This window comes from Caretta caretta, chromosome 16 (assembly GCF_965140235.1).
Source record: "Caretta caretta isolate rCarCar2 chromosome 16, rCarCar1.hap1, whole genome shotgun sequence".
Taxonomy (NCBI): domain Eukaryota; kingdom Metazoa; phylum Chordata; order Testudines; family Cheloniidae; genus Caretta; species Caretta caretta.
In genome coordinates, this window is record NC_134221.1 from 1385467 (window position 1) to 1407318 (window position 21852).

The window sequence follows — 21852 nt, forward strand, 5'->3', positions numbered from 1 at the left end:
TGTATGTGAATGCACAGCGTGTGTGTGTGCACTAGGTGTGTGGCTGTGTCGTATATGTATTGGCACACCGAGAGTCTTCACTTGATGAGACCTGCAGGCTTTGTAGTGTGAAAACCAGGGTTCTAAAAAGGGACCATAGGCAGCTCTTTTTATTGTTGACTATTTATACGGGGATAGTATAGGAAACCTCAATCAGAATCGAGGCGCAGTGTGCTAGGCACTTCACAAATGCCTAGTGAAAGACAGTCCCTAACTTAGAGTCTACGGACAAAATAAGTGTGGGAAAGGGGGTAGGGAGGACCAGTATGGCAGTGGTAGAAACACCTGGCTGCGTAGACTAGCTGTGCGTGCAGCGTCACCACTTAACTTCCAACGCTGCTGTTATGATGAGAGAAGCCATGGTGGGGAGAATTGATATTCTATTTCCTTGAAGTGACAGTAGTCAGCACTGCTGTTGTTTACACTCCTTCACTCATTGGGGCATGACGGATTTGGAATTATAAGAGAGGCCACATGTATGATAAATCCCCAATTTAGAGAAACTGTTTCACAAAACTCCTACTCTCGCCCCATTGTATGAATCCAGCCGGGTAGCCCTTCAGAAGGGGGCTCGCACAGCCATGCCCACGCTGCTGGATAGATGGTTTAGTAGCACGGGGCTAGCTTGAGATGTAGCTGAGGCAGCTCTTTCAACCCTTGCTTAACAGAATAGGAGAATCCTTCTCATCACCCATTGAAATCCCAACCAAGTCAATTACAGATTTGTTTTCAGCTGTGTTGAGGGGCCTCCCTGCACAGCAGAGCTCTCCTGAGCACCCTGACTCATTCTCCTGGATGGGAGTGCCTAAGTATGCCTTGGCTTTGGAGGTAGGTAGATCTATTTATTTATTGCCATCTGCAAACCATACTCCTCACTTGTTTCCTCTGGTGGGAATTTGGCAGCTTCTTTCTGCAGGAGAGAAAGTTTTCAATGCCCTCCTGCCCATACGTTCTTCCAGATACAGCCCATGCCTCACCCTTAAGGCATGTACTCCAACAGTCCATGCTCTTTGAAGAGCGCTTGCGAAACTCTAACACATTTTGCCATCTTTCATCCATTCTCCTGAAATAGCCTGAAATAGCTGTGTGCTTGGTCTCTGCTCCCTTTCTCATGAGTGCTGATTACTAGGATTGTGTGTTGATTTGTTTGTGGTTACTGAGATTGTTGTGTTTGATCAGAAACTGCCTCCTTTCTCGCTAGCCTGCTCCTATTGTCTAGTGCCAGAGCCTATGGCACAGCAGTCACTTTGTGGGGATGGTTGTGACATCTAGGCTGTTCTCAGTGGTGGCAGATGACAGAACGAGGAGCAATGGTCTCAAGTTGCAGTGGGGGAGGTTTGGGTTGGATATTAGGAAAATCTTTTTCACAAGGAGGGTGGTGAAACACTGGAATGCATTACCTAGGGAGGTGGTAGAATCTCCTTCCTTAGATATTTTTAAGGTCAGGCTTGACAAAGTCCTGGCTGGGATGATTTAGTTGGGGATTGGCCGTGCTTTGAGCAGGGGGTTGGACTAAATGGCCTCCTGAGGTCCCTTCCAACCCTGATATTCTGTGACATCACAGAATGGATCAGATGAAGGCTAAACTGGAGTTTATTTGCAGGACTTGAAGTATTTGCAGTATTTGAAATACGCATTCATGTTTCATATATATGTCAGGAACCCTGTTAGAGACAGCATTGGCTCCTGACAGCTATAGGAAACATGAATGTGTATTTCACTGCAATATTTTGGGTCTAGATTTTCTATAGATTTATATTTTTCACTTATTATGTCACCTGAATTTCCTTTTCTTCCTCTTCCCTCTTGTAATTCACCCTGTTTTTATTGTTCTGCCTGCTGGACTCTTGGGTTTTAACTGCCCCCCTTTCTTCAGTCTAAATTGCTCCTCTGTCACCTTCCTCCTATGTTCCACCTTTACACCCACTCCAATCGGCCCTGCTTTCTCTCTCCTAAATTCACTCCCCTCTACCCTGGCTGGAGTCCCAGGAGGGCAGAGGGAGACGATAGGAGCAAGAAAATGTCCCTAGGGTCAGATTAGTCCTGCCCTTTCCCACTAGAGTCAGGGGGAGCCAGAGGCACTCAGATACAGCAGTGATAAAAGCCTTACTGGGTAGACACGTGGATAGCAGGAACCTCCTCTCCCCTAGAAGCACTGTGGACAGGGTTTCCTCTTGCTCTGAGGGAGGAAGCGCTGGCAATGGGTGCAGACTTCATGCTGAAGGGCAAGCAAATAGGAGTCTTCCAGCCAGGACACCTCTTCCTTTGCCAGGTGCAGCTAAGCCTTCAACTCTGAGGCAGCAGGCGGGAGCCCCAGAGACTCCCCATCCAGACACGAGCTCCTCCCCTGAGATGCCAGCAGCACTGACACCCTCTGAATTCATCCCACCCCACGGTCTGACTGACTCTTCCTTTTGGTTTTGTGTTGACGGAGCCTGGGGCGGGACAGCGGCTGAACCTGTGGCTTTGGCGGTTCCAAACTGTTGCTTCGTGTTGCACCAGTGACCTGATAATCTATTGTCTTTCAGAGGTAGCTTCTGCCTTTGGAGTGTGTGTGTGTGTGTGTGTTCACGTGCGTGTGTCTGGAGAGTGTGAGTGTGTTCACGTGTGTGTGTGATAGGGCAGGGAGCTGGGAGTGCGATAGATCATTGCAAACCAATTGTATATCAGCAGGATGGGCCAGCTGCCACTCTCTGGATGGTGTGGCAAGCTGTGATTCATTTGGAAGGCTTTGGTTGGGGTGCTGTTTGCAATGCTTCTGCAGTTGACAGATGCCCAGCCCTCAGGCACTGAAGCTGTGAATGGTAGGTAGACTCCTCCTTCCCTGTGGAATTAAATTCCCGTCGTAGGTATCGGCAGACAGGATTCTGCAGAGTACCGCAGTGTGTAACTTCAGCAAGAACGATTTTTGTTGGAGGAGTGGAGAGTGTTTATTACCACTTAAAATTTTTGTTAGTGGTTTTGTTTTGGGAGGTGGATCCCTGCTAACTAAACATGGGATTTGGTAGCTTCATGAGAGTGAGCTCTTGGGTGACTGGCAGTCCAGGTATATGTTACCTGCTTTGTGTCTTGTTGTGAAGGTGTTTTTCCAGGTGGGTTTAGAAGGGAGCAGGCGGGTCTTCTCTGCTGTTGGACAGCTTGTCTTAGCTGTCACGTTGCTCATGGGAATAACTGGCCATGCTGCATTTGGTTATTGCAGGCATGGGAACATGAGCCATTTTTCTACCATTGCTGCCATTTTGGAATAGGCCAGCTGTCCTATTAGATGATGTGTTATTGGTAGAGGATGAAGGTTCTGCAACCCTGTGGGCCACTGAGATATCTTTCTGGTGGTTCTTGGATGCTATGAGGGAGGGTTGGGCCCATGCTGGCTGACCTAATGTAAACTTCATGCATAGCCTCATGGCTGAGAATATAATGTGTGGTGTGTGTGTGTGTGTGTGTGTGTGTGTGTGTCTTTCTTTTGTCAACCTGTCCTCCTCTTCCTGTCTCCACCTCATCCCTGGATTATCCTGATCAGTCAGGAGGTACCTGGTACAGGAAGACTCCCAAGATGAGCAACATTTTGTGGGCTGCACTAGCATTTTGAACCTCAAAACCCGCTGACCCTCATGAGGTCATTGCTACCAGCTGGAGGCTTTTTATGTGAAGCCCTGGAGTGGAGTTAGTGCAGAATAGATTGTCCTCTGGAGTAATGATCTACAAGGGAGAGTAGGGGAAAGAATATGTTAACCGACAGTCACTCACAGAGGCAGATGTTTAAAGGCTGCACACGTGAAAGTAGTAAAGAAATAATCATTCCAAGTCTTACCACTCTGTGGGGGGTGAGCGCCTCTAGACTTCCCAGAACTCCCTTCGGGACTCACACAGCAGCAGTGTTGGAGCCCCAGGTTGAGATGTTCGCACAAGAACACATGGGTACAAACTGGCCATGAATAACTTTAGGTGGGAAAGAGAAGGATTCTGACCATCAGAGGAGGCAGGTTTGGAACAGCCTCCTAACCGGCAACGGGTGGTAGGGGAACAACCTAGCTAGCCTTAAGGTAGAGCTTGAGAAATTTATGAACCATAGAATATCAGAGTTGGAAGAGACCTCAGGAGTCATCTAGTCCAGCCCCCTGCTCAAAGCAGGACCAATCCCCAATTTTTGCCCCAGATCCCTATATGGCCCCCTCAAGGATTGAACTCACAACCCTGGGTTTAGCAGGCCAATGCTCAAACCACTGAGCCCAGAAGAGGATGACCACAGGTGTTGCAGTTCAGCAGAGATGTGTGATGGTTCAAGATTGGAATTGCAGGGGGTATTGTGTGTCAAACAAGATTGAAGAGTGTTCCCAGAGTTCTCTGAGTGGAAACTTTGCTCAGTTCACATTCTGCCTGGTTCTGACTGGTCCCCATCACTCTGCCGGATTCTTTCAGATGCAGCATGTATCTCCATAGCTCATGAACATTCATTTGCCCTAACATGAACAGCATGGGTGCATGTTTGAAAGAAGCTGCAGATCTAAGTTCTCAAACCCTGCTGTTCCTTCTCATCTCACAAAGTTAAGGGCCCAGAGGCAATAGCTGTCCCTTCATTTAATGGCAAAGCTATAATATAGCTGGAGAACTATAATAGCTAGAGAAGCGTAACTGCAAAAAAAGGAAACACACATTTTCTGAAATTGGAGGTGGTAGTTATTTCCTCTTTGCTCCCTAAAACAGTGGGGTTTATCTAGATGTCCATCTCTTCTTTGTCTCCAGTGCTGGGTTTGGGATTCTGGATCCAGGACACTTTCATCCTCAGTTTGGTTGCTAACAGATTTGCTCCCTTTTATCTCCTGCTGTCCTCACTCAGTGGGCCAAAATCTGCTCTGACATAAAACCTGTACAACTTCACTGAAGTCAGAGGCTGATACAGAACAGAGTTTGGCCTGATATATGGGGCCAGTTCCCCAGCTGATGTAAATTGGTGACAGCCAGCTGAGAATCTGGTCCTGAGTCGGTACAACAGTGTGCTCAGTGCAAGAGCAAGGAAATGCTGTTTCTGCTTTTACAGAGACACTGTCAAATAAAAGGGCATTTAAAGGATCAATTTAAAGGAATATGTCACTGGGTCAGACAATGCACTCAGTTTGACCTATAGTGGGTTAAAATTATTTTATGCCGAGAGAGTCCTCTGGAGTCTAAGTATCTGGTTTTTAGCGGGTGAAAATCCAAACTGCGCTGACAGTGACAGAAGTATTTTTGTTCTGTTTCTGTATCCAGTCAAGGGATTACAAATGGGTTAACAAATGTTATTCAGATAATTATGCTGGTGTCATTGGCAATGTCTAATCAGTGATGCTCATGATGTGAGAGCTGTGTGGGCCTGTGCTCCATGCAAATTGGAAAAAGAAAGACTGCTCTTTGCCAGGTAGGAATGAGCAAAACCAGTATGGAAAGAAGTGTCATGTCCAAGCTTCTGAGGAAGGTGTTGGAGTGAATAAACCAACGCTAGTGGGCTGGGAGACTGGATGGATCACAGGGCTGATAATGAGGATATTGAACATGTGACGGGTTGGATCACAGCCCTTGGGGCTGCCAACTGATATGCCAAGACTACTTCTGCCCCTGCTTTCCCTGCCACCTTGGGACTCCAGCACCCTGTCTCACTGAGCCAGACACGTCAGTCTGCTCCAGCACAGACCCAGGGTCTGAACCACATGCCCCAAAGCTGCAGACTTAACTGAAAGCAACTTAAGAAGTGTTCCCATCCTTAACACTCAGATACCCAACTCCCAATGGGGTCCAAACGCCAAATAAATCTGTTTTACCCTGTATAAAGTTTATACAGGGTAAACTAATAAATTGTTTGCCCTCTATAACACTGATAGAGAGATATGCACAGCTGTTTGCTCCCCCCAGGTATTAATGCATACTCTGGGTTAATTAATAAGTAAAAAGTGATTTTATTAAATACAGAAAGTAGGATTTAAGTGGTTCCAAGTTTGAACAGAACAAAGTGAATTACCAAGCAAAATAAAATAGAACACGCAAGTCTATGTCTAAGATAACTGAATACGGATAAAAACCTCACCCAGAAAGCTTCCTTTTACAGACTAGTCTCCTTCTAGTCTGGGTCCAGCAATCACTCACACCCCCTGCAGTTACTGTCCTTTGTTCCAGTTTGTCTTGGGTATCCTTGGGCGTGGAGAGGCTATCTCCTTAACCAGCTGAAGACAAAATGGAGGGGTCTCCCAGGAGTTTAAATAGACTTTCTCTTGTGGGTGGACACCCCTCCCTCCCCCTATGTAGAATCCAGCTACAAGATGGAGTTTTGGAGTCACATGGGCAAGTCACATGTTCCTGCATGACTCAGTTTTTACAGGCAGCAGCCATTACTTACATGCTACCTTGAACGTCCTCAGGTAGATTTCTTGTGTGGGTTGGAGCCTTACAAGATTCATTGTCCTTTAAGTGTTTCTTCATTGGGCACCTAATTTGCACATTCCTTTCTCAAGAAGCTGACCAAATGCTTTACACAGGCTGCTTAAAAATCAAGCCAGTACACAGCCAATATTCATAACTTGGAATACAAAATTGATACATGAATACAAATAGGATTAATAGATTCAGTAGATCATAACCTTTACAGAGATATGTTACATGGCATATGTAGCATAAAACATATTCCAGTTATGTCATATATACATTCATAGGCATATTTCCATAAAGCCTTATGGGGTGCAACGTCACAGAATATTCAGCCTCTTGATGGCCTGTTCAGATCCAGCTCCTGTGGGTAGCTGTTCTGAAGCCTCATGGTCTCCTGTTCCCAGTAGACAAGTGTCCCCATCAAAAAGACCACCACAACTGACACTACCTGGCGTCAGCAACCTCTGCAGGAGTGGCCAAGCACAGACTAGACGTGGAGGTGGAAGGCTAGGTCCTCAGTTGGTGTAAATTGGTATCGCTCTGCTAAGTGCCGTGAAGTGATGCTGATGAACAGCAGCTGGGGTCTGGCCCTGAGATTCAAACTCCATGTGTCATGCCATTGCATACCAGTCAGTGTTACCAGACAGCCAAACTGGATCCAAAGGGAGCAGTAATCGGGCTGAAAAGGAATCCACTCTAGGAGCCCTAATTTGCCTGCTCCAATGTAATTAAGTAGATGAGATTCTATCGGGCATGCGTTTATTGTGTGTGGGGGAAAATAGAAGGGAGAACAGGAGTGATTAACAAGTCAGTTTGCACCATTCCCATTTGCCTAGAGAGAGAGGAGGGCACAATATCAGGTTTCCTGAGTCACTGCCCTGGGGCTGGCATAGCTGTTGGCATAGCTGTTGGCGGAGCAGCTGGTTGTGGGAGAGGTGGCAAAAACAATGTGGAGATGAAATGAAACTGAGCAGCAGTGACCATGAAAAGGGTGTTAACAGAGGTCTGCTTCAGATAATTCTTAGAAGGCAGTTCCAAAAAAGCTCCTAGTTATTGCTTCTCTGCTCCCTGCCATGAACATCACCACAGCTAATATTATATTCAGCTTTGGAGGGAATTAGCTTTGCCTCCTGTGTCAGCTCTGACTGCTCCCCTTGGGAGAACAAACCATAAACCCAGAACTCTGTCATAACCAAGCCAAAGCCACCACAGTGCTCATCTGCCTGGCAACTGAACCTCATTTGTCACAGGAGCAGAGGAGAAGACGTAAAGGGATTGCAGTTGCAAGATGGACTCTTCAAACACCCAATGGGCACACAAAGCCACAGGACTACTGATGCATAGTGGGAGGAATGATCCAGCACACAGACTCAGCATACCTGTAATGAACGTGGATTCATTGCTGAGCAGGGCAGTGATTTCACGTAATTGATGGATGCATGAAAAACCCCCAGTTTTTACATTTTTATTAACTTTCCTTTGTGGATTTAAACTTTCAGTTGAAAAAGAATTAATTGAATGTTCCTATTCCCTTGGCAAATGAAATTGTTTTTCCTACATGTAGTTATGAAAGATGCTAAGCATTTGGCTAGGAAGAGAAATAATTAGCCACCCGTTTGCTTGAGAGAGGCAGCCCATGGGGGTGGCCGATAGAGATGTACAATATTTCTGTGTGAAAACTCCTTGCTCTTTAGAAGTCAAATCACTTTTTAATCAGGGAAAAGGAGCAGATGTAGGAAAATCCATCTATTCACCCCTCCAGTTACAACTTTAACAAATTCCATCACACTTTTTAAGAAGTTAGAACTAGGACTGTTTTCACAGGAATTTTAACGCCACAATTATTTCAATTTACAGGTTAAATCATATGTCAGGCCAGTACTGCTGTCATTTACACTGGTGTAAATCTGGAGTAACCCAACAGACTGCAGTGTCAATAACTGAAGTTCTGAAAGCAGAATCTGAGACTGCTTAGAAATTCACACTATTAACACCAATATGCAGGCTTGTCTGACAGACACACAGGGTGGGCCTATCAATGAAGTGTAAATAACTAATTTAATATCATAAGGATGTGATTAGGGCTGTCAATTAACTGCAGTTAACTAAAAAAATTTAATCATGATTAATTGCACTTATAACAATAGAATACCAATTGAAATTTATTAAATATTTTTGGATGTTTTCTACATTTTCAATATTGATTTAAATTATAACACAGAATACAAAGTGCACAGTGCTCACTTTATATTATTATTTTTGATGACAAATATTTGCACTGTAAAAATGATAAAGAAATAGTATTTTTTAATTTGCCTCATACAAGTACTGAACTGCAATCTCTTTATTGTGAAAATTTAAATTACAAATACAGATTTTTTTTTGATTCCATAACTGCCCTCAATGTAAAACTTTAGAGCCTACAGGTCCACTCAGTCCTACTTCTTATTCTGCCAATCGCTAAGACAAACAAGTTTGTTTACATTGAAGGAAGATAATGCTGCCTGCTTCTTATTTACAGGTTTCAGTGTAGCAGCCATGTTAGTCTGTATCCGTAAAAAGAAAAGGAGTACTTGTGGCACCTTAGAGACTAACCAATTTATTGGAGCATAAGCTTTCATAAGCTACAGCTTCATTGGATGCATACAGTGGAAAATATAGTGGGGAGATTTACCCAACCAGGGGTATTCTATCTGATACCCAAGATCCATAAACCTGGAAATCCTGGATGCCCCATCATCTCAGGCATTGGCACCCTGACAGCAGGATTGTCCAGCTATGTAGACTCTCTCCTCAGGCCCTACGCTACCAGCACTCCCAGCTACCTTCGAGACACCACTGACTTCCTGAGGAAACTACAATCCATCAGTGATCTTCCTGAAAACACCATCCTAGCCACTGTGGATGTAGAAGTCCTTTACACCAACATTTCACACAAAGATGGACTACAAGCCATGAGGAACAGTATCCCCGATAATGTCACGGCAAACCTGGTGGCTGAACTTCGTGACTTTGTCCTCACCGATAACTATTTCACATTTGGGGACAATGTATACCTTCAAATCAGCGGCACTGCTATGGGTACCCGCATGGCCCCACAGTATGCCAACATTTTTATGGCTGACTTAGAACAACGCTTCCTCAGCTCTCATCCCCTAATGCCCCCACTCTACTTGCGCTACATTGATGACATCTTCATCATCTGGACCCATGGAAAAGAAGCCCTTGAGGAATTCCACCATGATTTCAACGATTTCCATCCCACCATCAACTTCAGCCTGGACCAGTCCACACAAGAGATCCTCTTCCTGGATACTATGGTGCTAATAAGCAATGGTCACATGAACACCACCATAGAGCGGAAACCTACTGACCGCTATGCTTACCTACATGCCTCCCAGCTTTCATCCAGACCACACCATACGATCCATTGTCTACAGCTAAGCTCTACGATACAACCGCATTTGCTCCAACCCCTCAGACAGAGACAAACACCTACAAGATCTCTATCAAACATTCTTACAACTACAATACCCACCTGCTGAAGTGAAGAAACAGATTGACAGAGCCAGAAGAGTACCCAGAAGTCACCTACTACAGGACAGGCCCAACAAAGAAAATAACAGAACGCCACTAGCCATCACCTTCAGCCCCCAACTAAAACCTGTCCAACGCATCATCAAGGATCTACAACCTTTCCTGAAGGACAACCCATCACTCTCACAGATCTTGGGAGACAGGGTAGCCCTTGCTTACAGACAGCCCCCCAACCTGAAGCAAATACTCACCAGCAACTACACACCACACAACAAAAACACTAACCCAGGAACCTATCCTTGCAACAAAGCCCGTTGCCAACTGTGTCCACATATCTATTCAGGGGACACCATCATAGGGCCTAATCACATCAGCCACACCATCAGAGGCTCGTTCACCTGCACATCTACCAATGTGATATATGCCATCATGTGCCAGCAGTGCCCCTCTGCCATGTACATTGACCAAACTGGAGAGTCTCTACATAAAAGAATAAATGGACACAAATCAGACGTCAAGAATTATAACATTAAAAAACCAGTCGGAGAACACTTCAGTCTCTTTGGTCACTCGATTACAGATCTAAAAGTGGCAATTCTTCAACAAAAAAACTTCAAAAACAGACTCCAAGGAGAGACTGCTTAATTAATTTGCAAACTGGATACAATTAACTGAGGCTTGAATAGAGACTGGGAGTGGATGGGTCATTACACAAAGTAAAACTATTTCCCCATGTTTATTTCCCCTCCTACTGTTCTTGTCAACTGCTGGAAATGGCCCACCTTGATTATCACTACAAAAGGTCCTCTCCCCCACCCCCACCCCGCTCTCCTGCTGGTAATAGCTCACCTTTCCTGATCACCCATTGTTTCATGTTCTCTGTGTATATAAAATCTCCTGACTATATTTTCCACTGTATGCATCTGATGAAGTGAGCTGTAGCTTATGCTCTAATAAATTTGTTAGTCTCTAAGGAGCCACAAGTACTCCTTTTCTTCTTATTTACGTCACTTGAAAGTGAGACCAGGCGTTCGCATGGCACTTTTGTAGCTGGCGTTGCAAGGTATTTACGTGCCAGGTATGCTAAACATTCATATGCCCCTTTGTGCTTTGGCCACCATTCCAGAGGACATGCAGCCGTGCTGATGATGCTTGTTAAAAATAATAACGCATCAATTAAATTTGTGACTGTACACCTTGAGGGGAGAATTGACTCCTGCTCTGTTTTACCTGCATTCTGCATGATATAGCAGTCTCGGATGATGACCCAGTATATGTTCATTTTAAGAACACTTTCACAGCAGATGTGAGAAAACGCAAAGAAGGTACTGATGTGAGATTTCTAAAAATAGCTACAGCACTTGATCCAAGGTTTAAGAATCTGAAGTGCCATCCAAAATCTGAAAGGGACGAGGTGTGGGGCATGCTTTCAGAAGTCTTAGAAGAGCAACACTCTGATGTGGAAACTACAGAACCCAAACCACCAAAAAAGAAAACCAACCTTCTACTGGTGGCATCTGACTCGGTTGATGAAAATGAACATGTGTCAGTCTGCACTGCTTTGGACCGTTTTCAAGCAGAACCCATCATCAGCATGGACGCATGTCTTCTGGAATGATGGTTGAAGCATGAAGGGACATATGAATCTTTAGCGTATCTGACATGTAAATGTCTTGCAACGCTGGCTACAACAGCGCCATGAAAACACCTGTTCTCACTTTCAGGTGACATTGTAAACAAGAAGCAGGCAGTATTGTCTCCTGCAAATTGTAACCAACCTTGTTTTTCTGAGTGACTGGATGACCAAGAAGTAGGGCTGAGTGGATTTGTAGGCTCTAAAGGTTTACATTGTTTTATTCTTGAATGCAGTTTTTTTGTACATAATTCTACATTTATAAGTTCAGCATTCATGAGAAAGAGATTGCCCTGCAGTACTTGTATGAGGTGAATTGAAAAAAGTTATTTTTTTTACAGGGCAAATATGTATAATCAAAAATAAATATAAAGTGAGCACTTTACACTGTTTTCTGTATTGTAATTGAAATTAGTATATTTTAAAATGTAGTAAACATCCAAAAATATTTAAAATAAATGGTATTCTATTATTGTTTGATAGCTGGAGAAGAAATGGAAGGCTGCAGTTGAAGAGCTCCTTTCGCTGGTGTCTTGCTGCTCCACCTCCCCCAGTCAGATGGAGGGACCCAATGGGGGGAAGGAAAGTGGGGCCAAGTGTAGGGATGAGGAGATGGGGTGGATGATTCAATGGAGCAGACTTATTTGCAGATGCACCACAGCAAATCTTTGTCCTAAGGCTACTCCATTCCTCTAGGCCAGCTCCTGCACTCTCTGGAGGGTAGTTACGGGGCTGGCTGGGCCCTGAACTCTTTTAGAGATTCTTTCTAATCACAGCTCAGCCACTAGAGGAAACATTTTCATTAAAAGTCTAATGAAGCAAAGGTTTGGGTTTGGTTTTTATTGTCCATGTTAGATGTTAATATCTCCTTGCGCTTCTCCTTCCTTCAGTTGGGAAGCAGCTAGGGGACTCATTAAAAAGTAATTGGCAGGGAATACACCTTCTTTGCCCAACCCTCCCACAAAATGATTAAACAGCTCTTGTGGGGAAAAAAAAGAAAGGGGCTGGCAGATGGGTGGAGACAGCTGTTGGGTCTGTGCAAAGAATAATGCAGAGATTTCCTGGCATTTCACTTACTGCATGTGCTCTGAAAGGAGATTACATCTGTAATTCCCCTCCACATGCTGAGCTTCTCTCTCTCTCAGCTCTGGCTACATTTATGCCATGCAAGGAGTCATTGCTTCTTCCTTTCAGTGCAGCTTCTGTAAGGATGCAAACATGGTTTACAAACAATGATGACTGCTTGCTGGTGGTGTCACCTAGAAAAGGTCTTCCCATCGCAGCTGGGGATTGACTCCTCTTTGGATTTGCTGTGCATGCAGAAAATCGGCCTGAAATCTTTGATGCTTCCCCCCTCCTTCCGTTTGTTTTTAAATAACAGATACAGAAAACAATTCAGTGCAAGAAGAATGCCCAGACCAATAGCTTGTTCCCAGAGTCCAGAGGACATACACTCTGCAAATATGGATGCCCATGTCTATACACCTGACCTAGGCAATCCCTGCTTTCTGGGAACAGTCTGAAGCCATGTGCACTGTGGCAGTACCAGAGCCAAGTTGGATGGTGTGTACATATCTGTATGCCATTATTCAGAATGCCCTTCCAACTCTCCTCCCTCTCCCATGGTCGTTGCTGGGGTCTGCTCTGTGGGAATAGCTGAAAGGTTTGGGCATGCTTTTGGGTGCATGCATACCTTTGGTGTTTGTTCCTCAAGCCAGGGGCCATACCTACGAACCTCCCTCACCTAAGTAGCCCCTATTTAGATGGGCAGCCCTGTTGAAGTTAATAGGCCTGCTCAGTTGAGTAGGAGTAAGCATTTGCAAGCTCAAGACCAGAATCATGAAGATGTTGGTTCCCCTGCTGTCAGCTTCCAGCCCTTTCTTGTGTTTGGGACGTTTGCAAGGAAATAAAATAGGCACAACTGCAAGAAATGCCTCTTGTTTCAGCACCAGTTGTCGAGATTTACGAGGGCAATGGGTACACATTCTACTGCCTAGTTTCACAGGTGTATCTGCCCTCCTCTCTTTCTCCCCCTTCTACACAGATAACACAGGCTACAGCTCCAAAGCACCTACTCTGTCAGGGCCTGGGGCAAGCCAAGGGTCTAAGCGATAAATACCAAGTGTACCCTCTGTTTCAGATCACCTGTTAGCGGACTCCTATGAAGACTCCCCTGAGATGCAGCAGGCAGCTCAGAACAAGCGCAGGCTGTCTGTCATCTCAGATGGCAAGTTTGAGAGGAGCTTCTCTGAGGAGGAGGCCGAGAAGATTCCGAGTGAGGGGCCGAAGGCACGGGTGTATACTATCTCTGGTGAGAGGCCGATGCTGTCGGACCATGAGAACGAGAGCATGGAACTGGTGGTGATGAAAGGCACCGGCCGAGAGGATTGCCATCATGGCCAGCCCCTGCAGAGCGCTGGCAGCTCTCACAACATTGGCAGGCATTGCAAAGGCTGGGCAGGCAGTCGGCAGGGCTCCAAGGACTGCCCAGCCTGTGCTCGGTTGGCAGCCCACTCCCAGCACTCCTTTGACCTGGAGCAGCACCAGCCCAGCGAGACAGGATGGCGTCGGAAAAAGCTGGAGAGGATGTATAGTATTGATCGAGTGTCTGGTAAGTGAGTGTGGATGCTGTGTGCACGAAGGGTACAATGGTTCCTATTGACATGGACTGCTGCACCTCTCTCCTGGCTTCAGAAATGAATCTCCAGGAACAGTGATTGGCCTAGAGAACTTGAACCAGTATCCCTTGGGCTTCCCCTTGAGTGCTTTGCTAGTATGTGGTGCCGGCACTGGGCAGAGGGAGGTGGCAAAACAGTGAGCATAGAATAAGTCAGGAGGATGCACAATTGGGATCTTCTGTTTGGCAGCAGGAGCAAGCTCCTCGGAGTGGATAGCGGCCAGCCTCAAACGCTCCTGATGTGACCAGTGGGAGTCCTGCTGTTGGCTCAGCCCCCAGCCTGGCAGCAGCAGCACTAGTTGATGCCACAGAGGGTTGATAAGGAAGCCTATTGCACCACCTCATAAACTCTGCATGGTGATGCTGTAAAGCGTCTTTGATGGACGCTACCTTGGGCAGACACTCTGTAATATGCTGCTTCCCTGGAAACACTATTGTGGGTGGAGTGACACAGTTCAGTCCTCCTTGCAGAATGACACCATATAGTGCCTTTCTCTGGACACAACAGAGTGATATGCAATTGTACTTCTTCCCTCCTCAGTGCTCTATTTGCTGCTCACACCGTGAGCATCTTCAGGCAAAATGATATATCATGTCATCATCTGGGGCTAAGAAATTCTTTGATTTCTTTAATATCTAAAGCTTTCCTAAGAACATAAGAATGGCCACACTGGGTCAGACCAAAGGTCCATCCAGCCCAGTGTCCTGTCTACAGACAGTGGCCAATGCAAGGTGCCTCAGAGGGAGTGAACCTAGCAGGTAATGATCAAGTGATCTCTCTCCTGCCATCCATCTCCACCCTCTGACAAACAGAGGCTAGGGACACCTTTCCTTACCCATCCTGGCTAATAGCCATTAATGGACTTAACCTCCATGAATGTATCCAGTTCTCTTTTAAACCCTGTTATAGTCCTAGCCTTCACAACCTCCTCAGGCAAGGAGTTCCGCAGGTTCACTGTGCGCTGAGTGAAGAAGAACTTCCTTTTATTTGTTTTAAACCTGCTGCCCATTAATTTCATTGGGTGGCCCCTCGTTCTTAGATTATGGGAACAAGTAAATAACTTTTCCTTATTCACTTTCTCCACACCACTCATGATTTTATATATCTCCTTCATTTCCCCCCTTACTCTCCTCTTTTCCAAGATGAAAAGTCCTAGCCTCTTTAATCTCTCCTCATATGGGACCCGTTCCAAACCCCTAATCATTTTCGTTGCCCTTTTCTGAACCTTTTCTAATACCAGTATATCTTTTTTGAGATGAGGGGACCACATCTGTACGCAGTATTCAAGATGTGGGTGTACCATGGATTTATATAAGGGCAATAAGATATTCTCCGTCTTATTCTCTGTCCCTTTTTTAATGATTCCTAACATCCCGTTTGCTTTTTTGACTGCCGCTGCACACTGCATGGACATCTTCAGAGAACTATCCACGATGACTCCAAGATCTTTCTCCTGATTAGTTGTAGCTAAATTAGCCCCCATCATATTGTATGTATAGTTGGGTTATTTTTTCCCAATGGGCATTACTTTACATTTACCCACATTAAATTTCATTTGCCATTTTGTTGCCCAATCACTTAGTTTTGTGAGATCTTTTCGAAGTTCTTCACAGTCTGCTTTGGTCTTAACTATCTTGAGCAGTTTAGTATCATCTTCGAACTTTGCCACCTCACTGTTTACCCCTTTCTCCAGATCATTTATGAATAAGTTGAATAGGATTAGTCCTAGGGCTGACCCTTGGGGAACACCACTAGTTACCCCTCTCCGTTCTGAAAATTTACCATGTATTCCTACCCTTTGTTCCCTGTCTTTTAACCAGTTCTCAAGCCATGAAAGGATCTTCCCTCTTATTGCATGACATCTTAATTCACGTAAGAGCCTTTGGTGCGGGAGCCTTTGGTGAGGGACCTTGTCAAAGGCTTTTTGGAAATCTAAGTACACTATGTCCACTGGATCCCCCTTGTCCACATGGTTGTTGACCCCCACAAAGAACTCTGAGTGAGCTGTAGCTCACGAAAGCTTATGCTCAAATAAATGTGTTAGTCTCTAAGGTGCCACAAGTCCTCCTGTTCTTTTTGCGGACACAGACTAACACGGCTGCTACTCTGAGACCTCTCATAGATCAGTAAGACACAATCTCCCTTTACAGAAACCATGCTGACTTTTGCGCAACAATTTATGTTCTTCTGTGTGTCTGACCATTTTATTCTTTACTATTGTTTCAACTAATCACGTTTTACACCTCACTTCATACGCAGTGTGTTACATTTAATGCAATGTTTGTACATCAATCTCTTTCTCTAGTTTATGTCAGTAAGAAGGAAGATGTCTGACTGTGGCAAAGGTGCTGGCATTGTTTTCTTGACTGTTTTTACAAACAGCCTTTAAGAGACAGGTGCCAAGTTAACTACAGGAGGGCTCGGGCCTCGTTTGCAAGGAGAAGAAAATATAAGGGAGCTCAAACAATGGCTTTTCCCCGGATCCTGCCCTTGGTGGTGTGCGTGCAAAATGCCATGAGGGTTAGGTGGGGGCCACATTTTCCAATCTGGCTACCTGAAGTTAGGCACCAAAATTCATACGTAGACTACTGTAAAGAAAAATCAAAAATCCCCGGATTTTTCAAGGTGCTGAACACCACAGCTTCCAATACTATCCATGGCCAGTGAAAACCAGGGCACCTTTATTTGGTATTATCATAGGGTATCTATGCTTAACCTTAAACCCCACATTTGAAAACATTGGCCTTAATTTATTATTTCGGTTTCTTCAATACAAAAAATGAGAAGAGTTTTCCTTCATTTTTGTCACACGTGACTCTGCCCGGGTACAGGATTGTTTTGTGTGTAATGACAAAGAGAGAAGGGTTGTGTGAGAGCACAGTAAGAATGTAGTTTCTGTGGCTGGTCTTATCGGAGAGAGAGCTCAAATTCTCTTTGGGATTTGGTTTTGTGTAGGTAGTAATGGGCGTACACTGCTAATAGTTTGGGTCCAGTGTGAGCCGCCAGAGCTGGTTTGAGTTGGGAAGGTAAAGGGGTAACATTTTAAACTTGATATATTTATGTCTTTAACCATTTTTTTGAATATTAAAGAATGCACTTTGCTGGAATGGAGCTCTTACAGATCAATCAATATGAATCAATGGGACAAAGCCCCAAGAATGGTAGGTTGTAAAATGCAGTTATCAATGTCACTTATTGGAAAAAACAAAACAAAACCCCAAATCCCCAAAGCCAAACAAATGCTGTACTTGGAAGATTCCATTCTTCATTTTGATCTTCTCAAACTTTCCCTCCTTAGACTTTAAGAGAGATATTTTCAGCTATGCAACCTTGTGAGGGGAAATGGCCTCTGCTAAACAGACAAATAGCCTCTGCCTTCCTGAAACTTTACTTCTGAGAATGAGAATAGTAATAAGACTGTTTACGCAGAAGAACTAGAACCAACTGCATGGCATTGGGCCTGATCTTGCAAACCCTTACATTAATAGTGCTTTCTCATGTGAGTAGCACTGCTTACAAGAGTAATAATTACACAAGTCTGCAAGAGATTTACAGGACCTTGCTCTTAAACCTCAGCAAAAACAGCAACTTCACATTTCTTGACATTAACTGCATCAGTTTTCCTCACTTATATGTGAGCTTATTGAAGGCCAGTTGGCTTCTGTCACTGCTCGTGCTGCTTTCTCAATGGCAGGCAGAAACCTCAGTCACTCACTCATCTTTCTCTCATTCTGCAATTCAGAGACCTACTCCTGTTCTTTGCAGAGAGGGGTCCTGTGACTTGTCTCACAGCCTGAAAGTTCACATCAAATGCTGCCCTGCTGTAAACAGCCAACAGCTGTCCTGTGTGAGAGTGATAGGATTAATAGCATGCTCCATATGCACCTTGTAAGAGGTTTTTGATAGAGAGATGAGGGTCTGGAAAAACTAGAAAAATTTGGGGAAAAAATAGGGTTTTTTTCTGTCCCCCCCCCCCCCCCCAAAAAAAAAGCCTTGTATAGGAAAAATTGAAAAGAAACTGTTACCTGGAATATTTTCATAGAATCATAGACTATCAGGGTTGGAAGGAACCTCAGGAGGTCATCTAGTCCAACCCCCCACTCAAAGCAGGACCAATCCCCAACTAAATCATCCCAGCCAGGGCTTTGTCAAGCCTGACCTTAAAAACTTCTAAGGAAGGACATTCCACCACCTCCCTAGGTAACGCATTCCAGGACTTCACCACCCTCCTAGTGAAAAAGTTTTTCCTAATATCCAACCAAAACCTCCCCCACTGCAACTTGAGACCATTACTTCTCGTTCTGTCATCTGCTACCACTGAGAACTGTCTAGATCCATCCTCTTTGGAACCCCCTTTCAGGTAGTTGAAAGCAGCTATCAAATCCCCCCTCATTCTTCTCTTCTGCAGACTAAACAATCCCAGTTCCCTCAGCCTCTCCTCATAGCTCATGTGTTCCAGTCCCCTAATCATTTTTGTTGCCCTCCGCTGGACGCTTTCCAATTTTTCCACATCCTTCTTGTAGTGTGGGGCCCAAAACTGGACACAGTACTTCAGATGAGGCCTCACCAGTGTCAAAGAGAGGGGAATGATCATGTCCCTCGATCTGCTGGCAATGCCCCTACTTATACATCCCAAAATGCCATTGGCCTTCTTGGCAACAACGGCACACTGTTGACTCATATCCAGCTTCTCATCCACTGTAACCCCTAGGTCCTTTTCTGCAGAATTGCTGCCTAGCCACTCGGTCCCTAATCTGTAGCGGTGCATGGGATTCTTCCGTCCTAAGTGCAGGACTCTGCACTTGTCCTTGTTGAAGCTCATCAGATTTCTTTTGGCCCAATCCTCTAATTTGTCTAGGTTCCTCTGTATCCTATCTCTACCCTCCAGTGTATCTACCTCTCCTCCCAGTTTAGTGTCATCTGCAAACTTGCTGAAGGTGCAATCCACACCATCCTCCAGATCATTAATGAAGATATTGAACAAAACTGGCCCCAGAACCAACCCTTGGGGCACTCCACTTGATACCGGCTGCCAACCAGACATGGAGCCATTGATCACTACCCGTAGAGCCCGACAATCTAGCCAGCTTTCTATCCACCTTATAGTGCATTCATCCAGCCCATACTTCTTTAACTTGCTGACAAGAATACTGTGGGAGACCGTGTCAAAAGCTTTGCTAAAGTCAAGGAACAACACGTCCACTGCTTTCCCCTCATCCACAGAGCCAGTTATCTCGTCATAGAAAGCAATTAGATTAGTCAGGCATGACTTGCCCTTGGTGAATCCATGCTGACTGTTCCTGATCACTTTCCTCTCCTCTAAGAGCTTCAGAATTGATTCCTTGAGGACCTGCTCCATGATTTTTCCAGGGACTGACGTGAGGCTGACTGGCCTGTAGTTCTCCGGATCCTCCTCCTTCCCTTTTTTAAAGATGGGCACTACAATAGCCTTTTTCCAGTCATCTGGGACTTCCCCCATTCGCCACGAGTTTTGTAAGATAATGGCCAATGGCTCTGCAATCACAGCCGCCAATTCCTTTAGCACTCTCGGATGCAACGCGTCTGGCCCCATGGACTTGTGCACGTCCAGCTTTTCTAAGTAGTCCCTGACCACCTCTTTCTCCACAGAGGGCTGGTCTCCTCCTCCTCATGCTGTGCTGCCCAGTGCAGCAGTCTGGGAGCTGACCTTGTTCGTGAAGACAGAGGCAAAAAAAGCATTGAGTACATTAGCTTTTTCCACATCCTCTGTCACTAGGTTTCAGAGTAACAGCCGTGTTAGTCTGTATTCGCAAAAAGAAAAGGAGTACTTGTGGCACCTTAGAGACTAACCAATTTATTTGAGCATGAGCTTTCGTGAGCTGTAGCTCACGAAAGCTCATGCTCAAATAAATTGGTTAGTCTCTAAGGTGCCACAAGTACTCCTTTTCTTTTTGTCACTAGGTTGCCTCCTTCATTCAGTTCCCTGAGGTTGTCAAAGTCTGCTTTTCTGAAGTCCAGGGTCCGTATTCTGCTGCTCTCCTTTCTTCTTTGTGTCAGGATCCTGAACTCGACCATCTCATGGTCACTGCTGCCCAGGTTTCTCTCAGAATGACCACTGAAAGAGAAAGGAAAGAAGAATGCTTTTTTTGCCTCTGTTTTCACTAACAAGGTCAGCTCCCAGACTGCTGCGCTGGGCATCGCAAAATGGGGAAGAGATGGCCAGCCCTCTGTGGAGATAGAGGTGGTTAGGGACTATTTAGAAAAGCTGGACGTGCACAAGTGCATGGGGCCGGACGAGTTGCATCCGAGAGTGCTGAAGGAATTGGCGGCTGTGATTGCAGAGCCATTGGCCATTATCTTTGAAAACTCGTGGCGAACGGGGGAAGTCCCGGATGACTGGAAAAAGGCTAATATAGTGCCAATCTTTAAAAAAGGGAAGAAGGAGGATCCTGGGAACTACAGGCCAGTCAGCCTCACCTCAGTCCCTGGAAAAATCATGGAGCAGGTCCTCAAAGAATCAATCCTGAAGCACTTGCATGAGAGGAAAGTGATCAGGAACAGCCAGCATGGATTCACCAAGGGAAGGTCATGCCTGACTAATCTAATCGCCTTTTATGATGAGATTACTGGTTCTGTGGATGAAGGGAAAGCAGTGGATGTATTGTTTCTTGACTTTAGCAAAGCTTTTGACACGGTCTCCCACAGTATTCTTGTCAGCAAGTTAAGGAAGTATGGGCTGGAAGAATGCACTATAAGGTGGGTAGAAAGCTGGCTAGATTGTCGGGCTCAACGGGTAGTTATCAATGGCTCCATGTCTAGTTGGCAGCCGGTATCAAGTGGAGTGCCCCAAGGGTCGGTCCTGGGGCCGGTTTTGTTTAATATCTTCATAAATGATCTGGAGGATGGTGTGGATTGCACTCTCAGCAAATTTGCGGATGATACTAAACTGGGAGGAGTGGTAGATACGCTGGAGGGGAGGGATAGGATACAGAAGGACCTAGACAAATTGGAGGATTGGGCCAAAAGAAATCTGATGAGGTTCAATAAGGATAAGTGCAGGCTCCTGCACTTAGGACGGAAGAACCCAATGCACAGCTACAGACTAGGGACTGAATGGCTAGGCAGCAGTTCTGTGGAAAAGGACCTAGGGGTGCCAGTGGACGAGAAGCTGGATATGAGTCAGCAGTGTGCCCTTGTTGCCAAGAAGGCCAATGGCATTTTGGGATGTATAAGTAGGGGCATAGCGAGCAGATCGAGGGACGTGATCGTTCCCCTCTATTCGACATTGGTGAGGCCTCATCTGGAGTACTGTGTCCAGTTTTGGGCCCCACACTTCAAGAAGGATGTGGATAAATTGGAGAGAGTCCAGCGAAGGGCAACAAAAATGATTAGGGGTCTGGAACACATGAGTTATGAGGAGAGGCTGAGGGAGCTGGGATTGTTTAGCCTGCAGAAGAGAAGAATGAGGGGGGATTTGATAGCTGCTTTCAGCTACCTGAAAGGGGGTTCCAAAGAGGATGGCTCTAGACTGTTCTCAATGGTAGCAGATGACAGAACGAGGAGTAATGGTCTCAAGTTGCAGTGGGGGTG

General features: G+C 45.4%; 1 protein-coding gene across 3 annotated transcripts in view; it reads left to right on the forward strand.

The window, feature by feature from the left end:
- NSMF (NMDA receptor synaptonuclear signaling and neuronal migration factor) overlaps nucleotides 1–21852 on the forward strand; it is a 92379-nt gene that overhangs the window by 19619 nt on the left and 50908 nt on the right. For 2 of the 3 annotated variants that reach the window (XM_048823249.2, XM_048823250.2), the window contains exon 3: nucleotides 13746–14216. In XM_048823249.2, coding sequence (XP_048679206.1) covers nucleotides 13746–14216 — 471 coding nt within the window. Of the gene's footprint in view, nucleotides 1–12986; nucleotides 13169–13745; nucleotides 14217–21852 lie in introns of all 3 variants that reach the window. The other variant, XM_048823251.2, reaches the window with a different exon arrangement.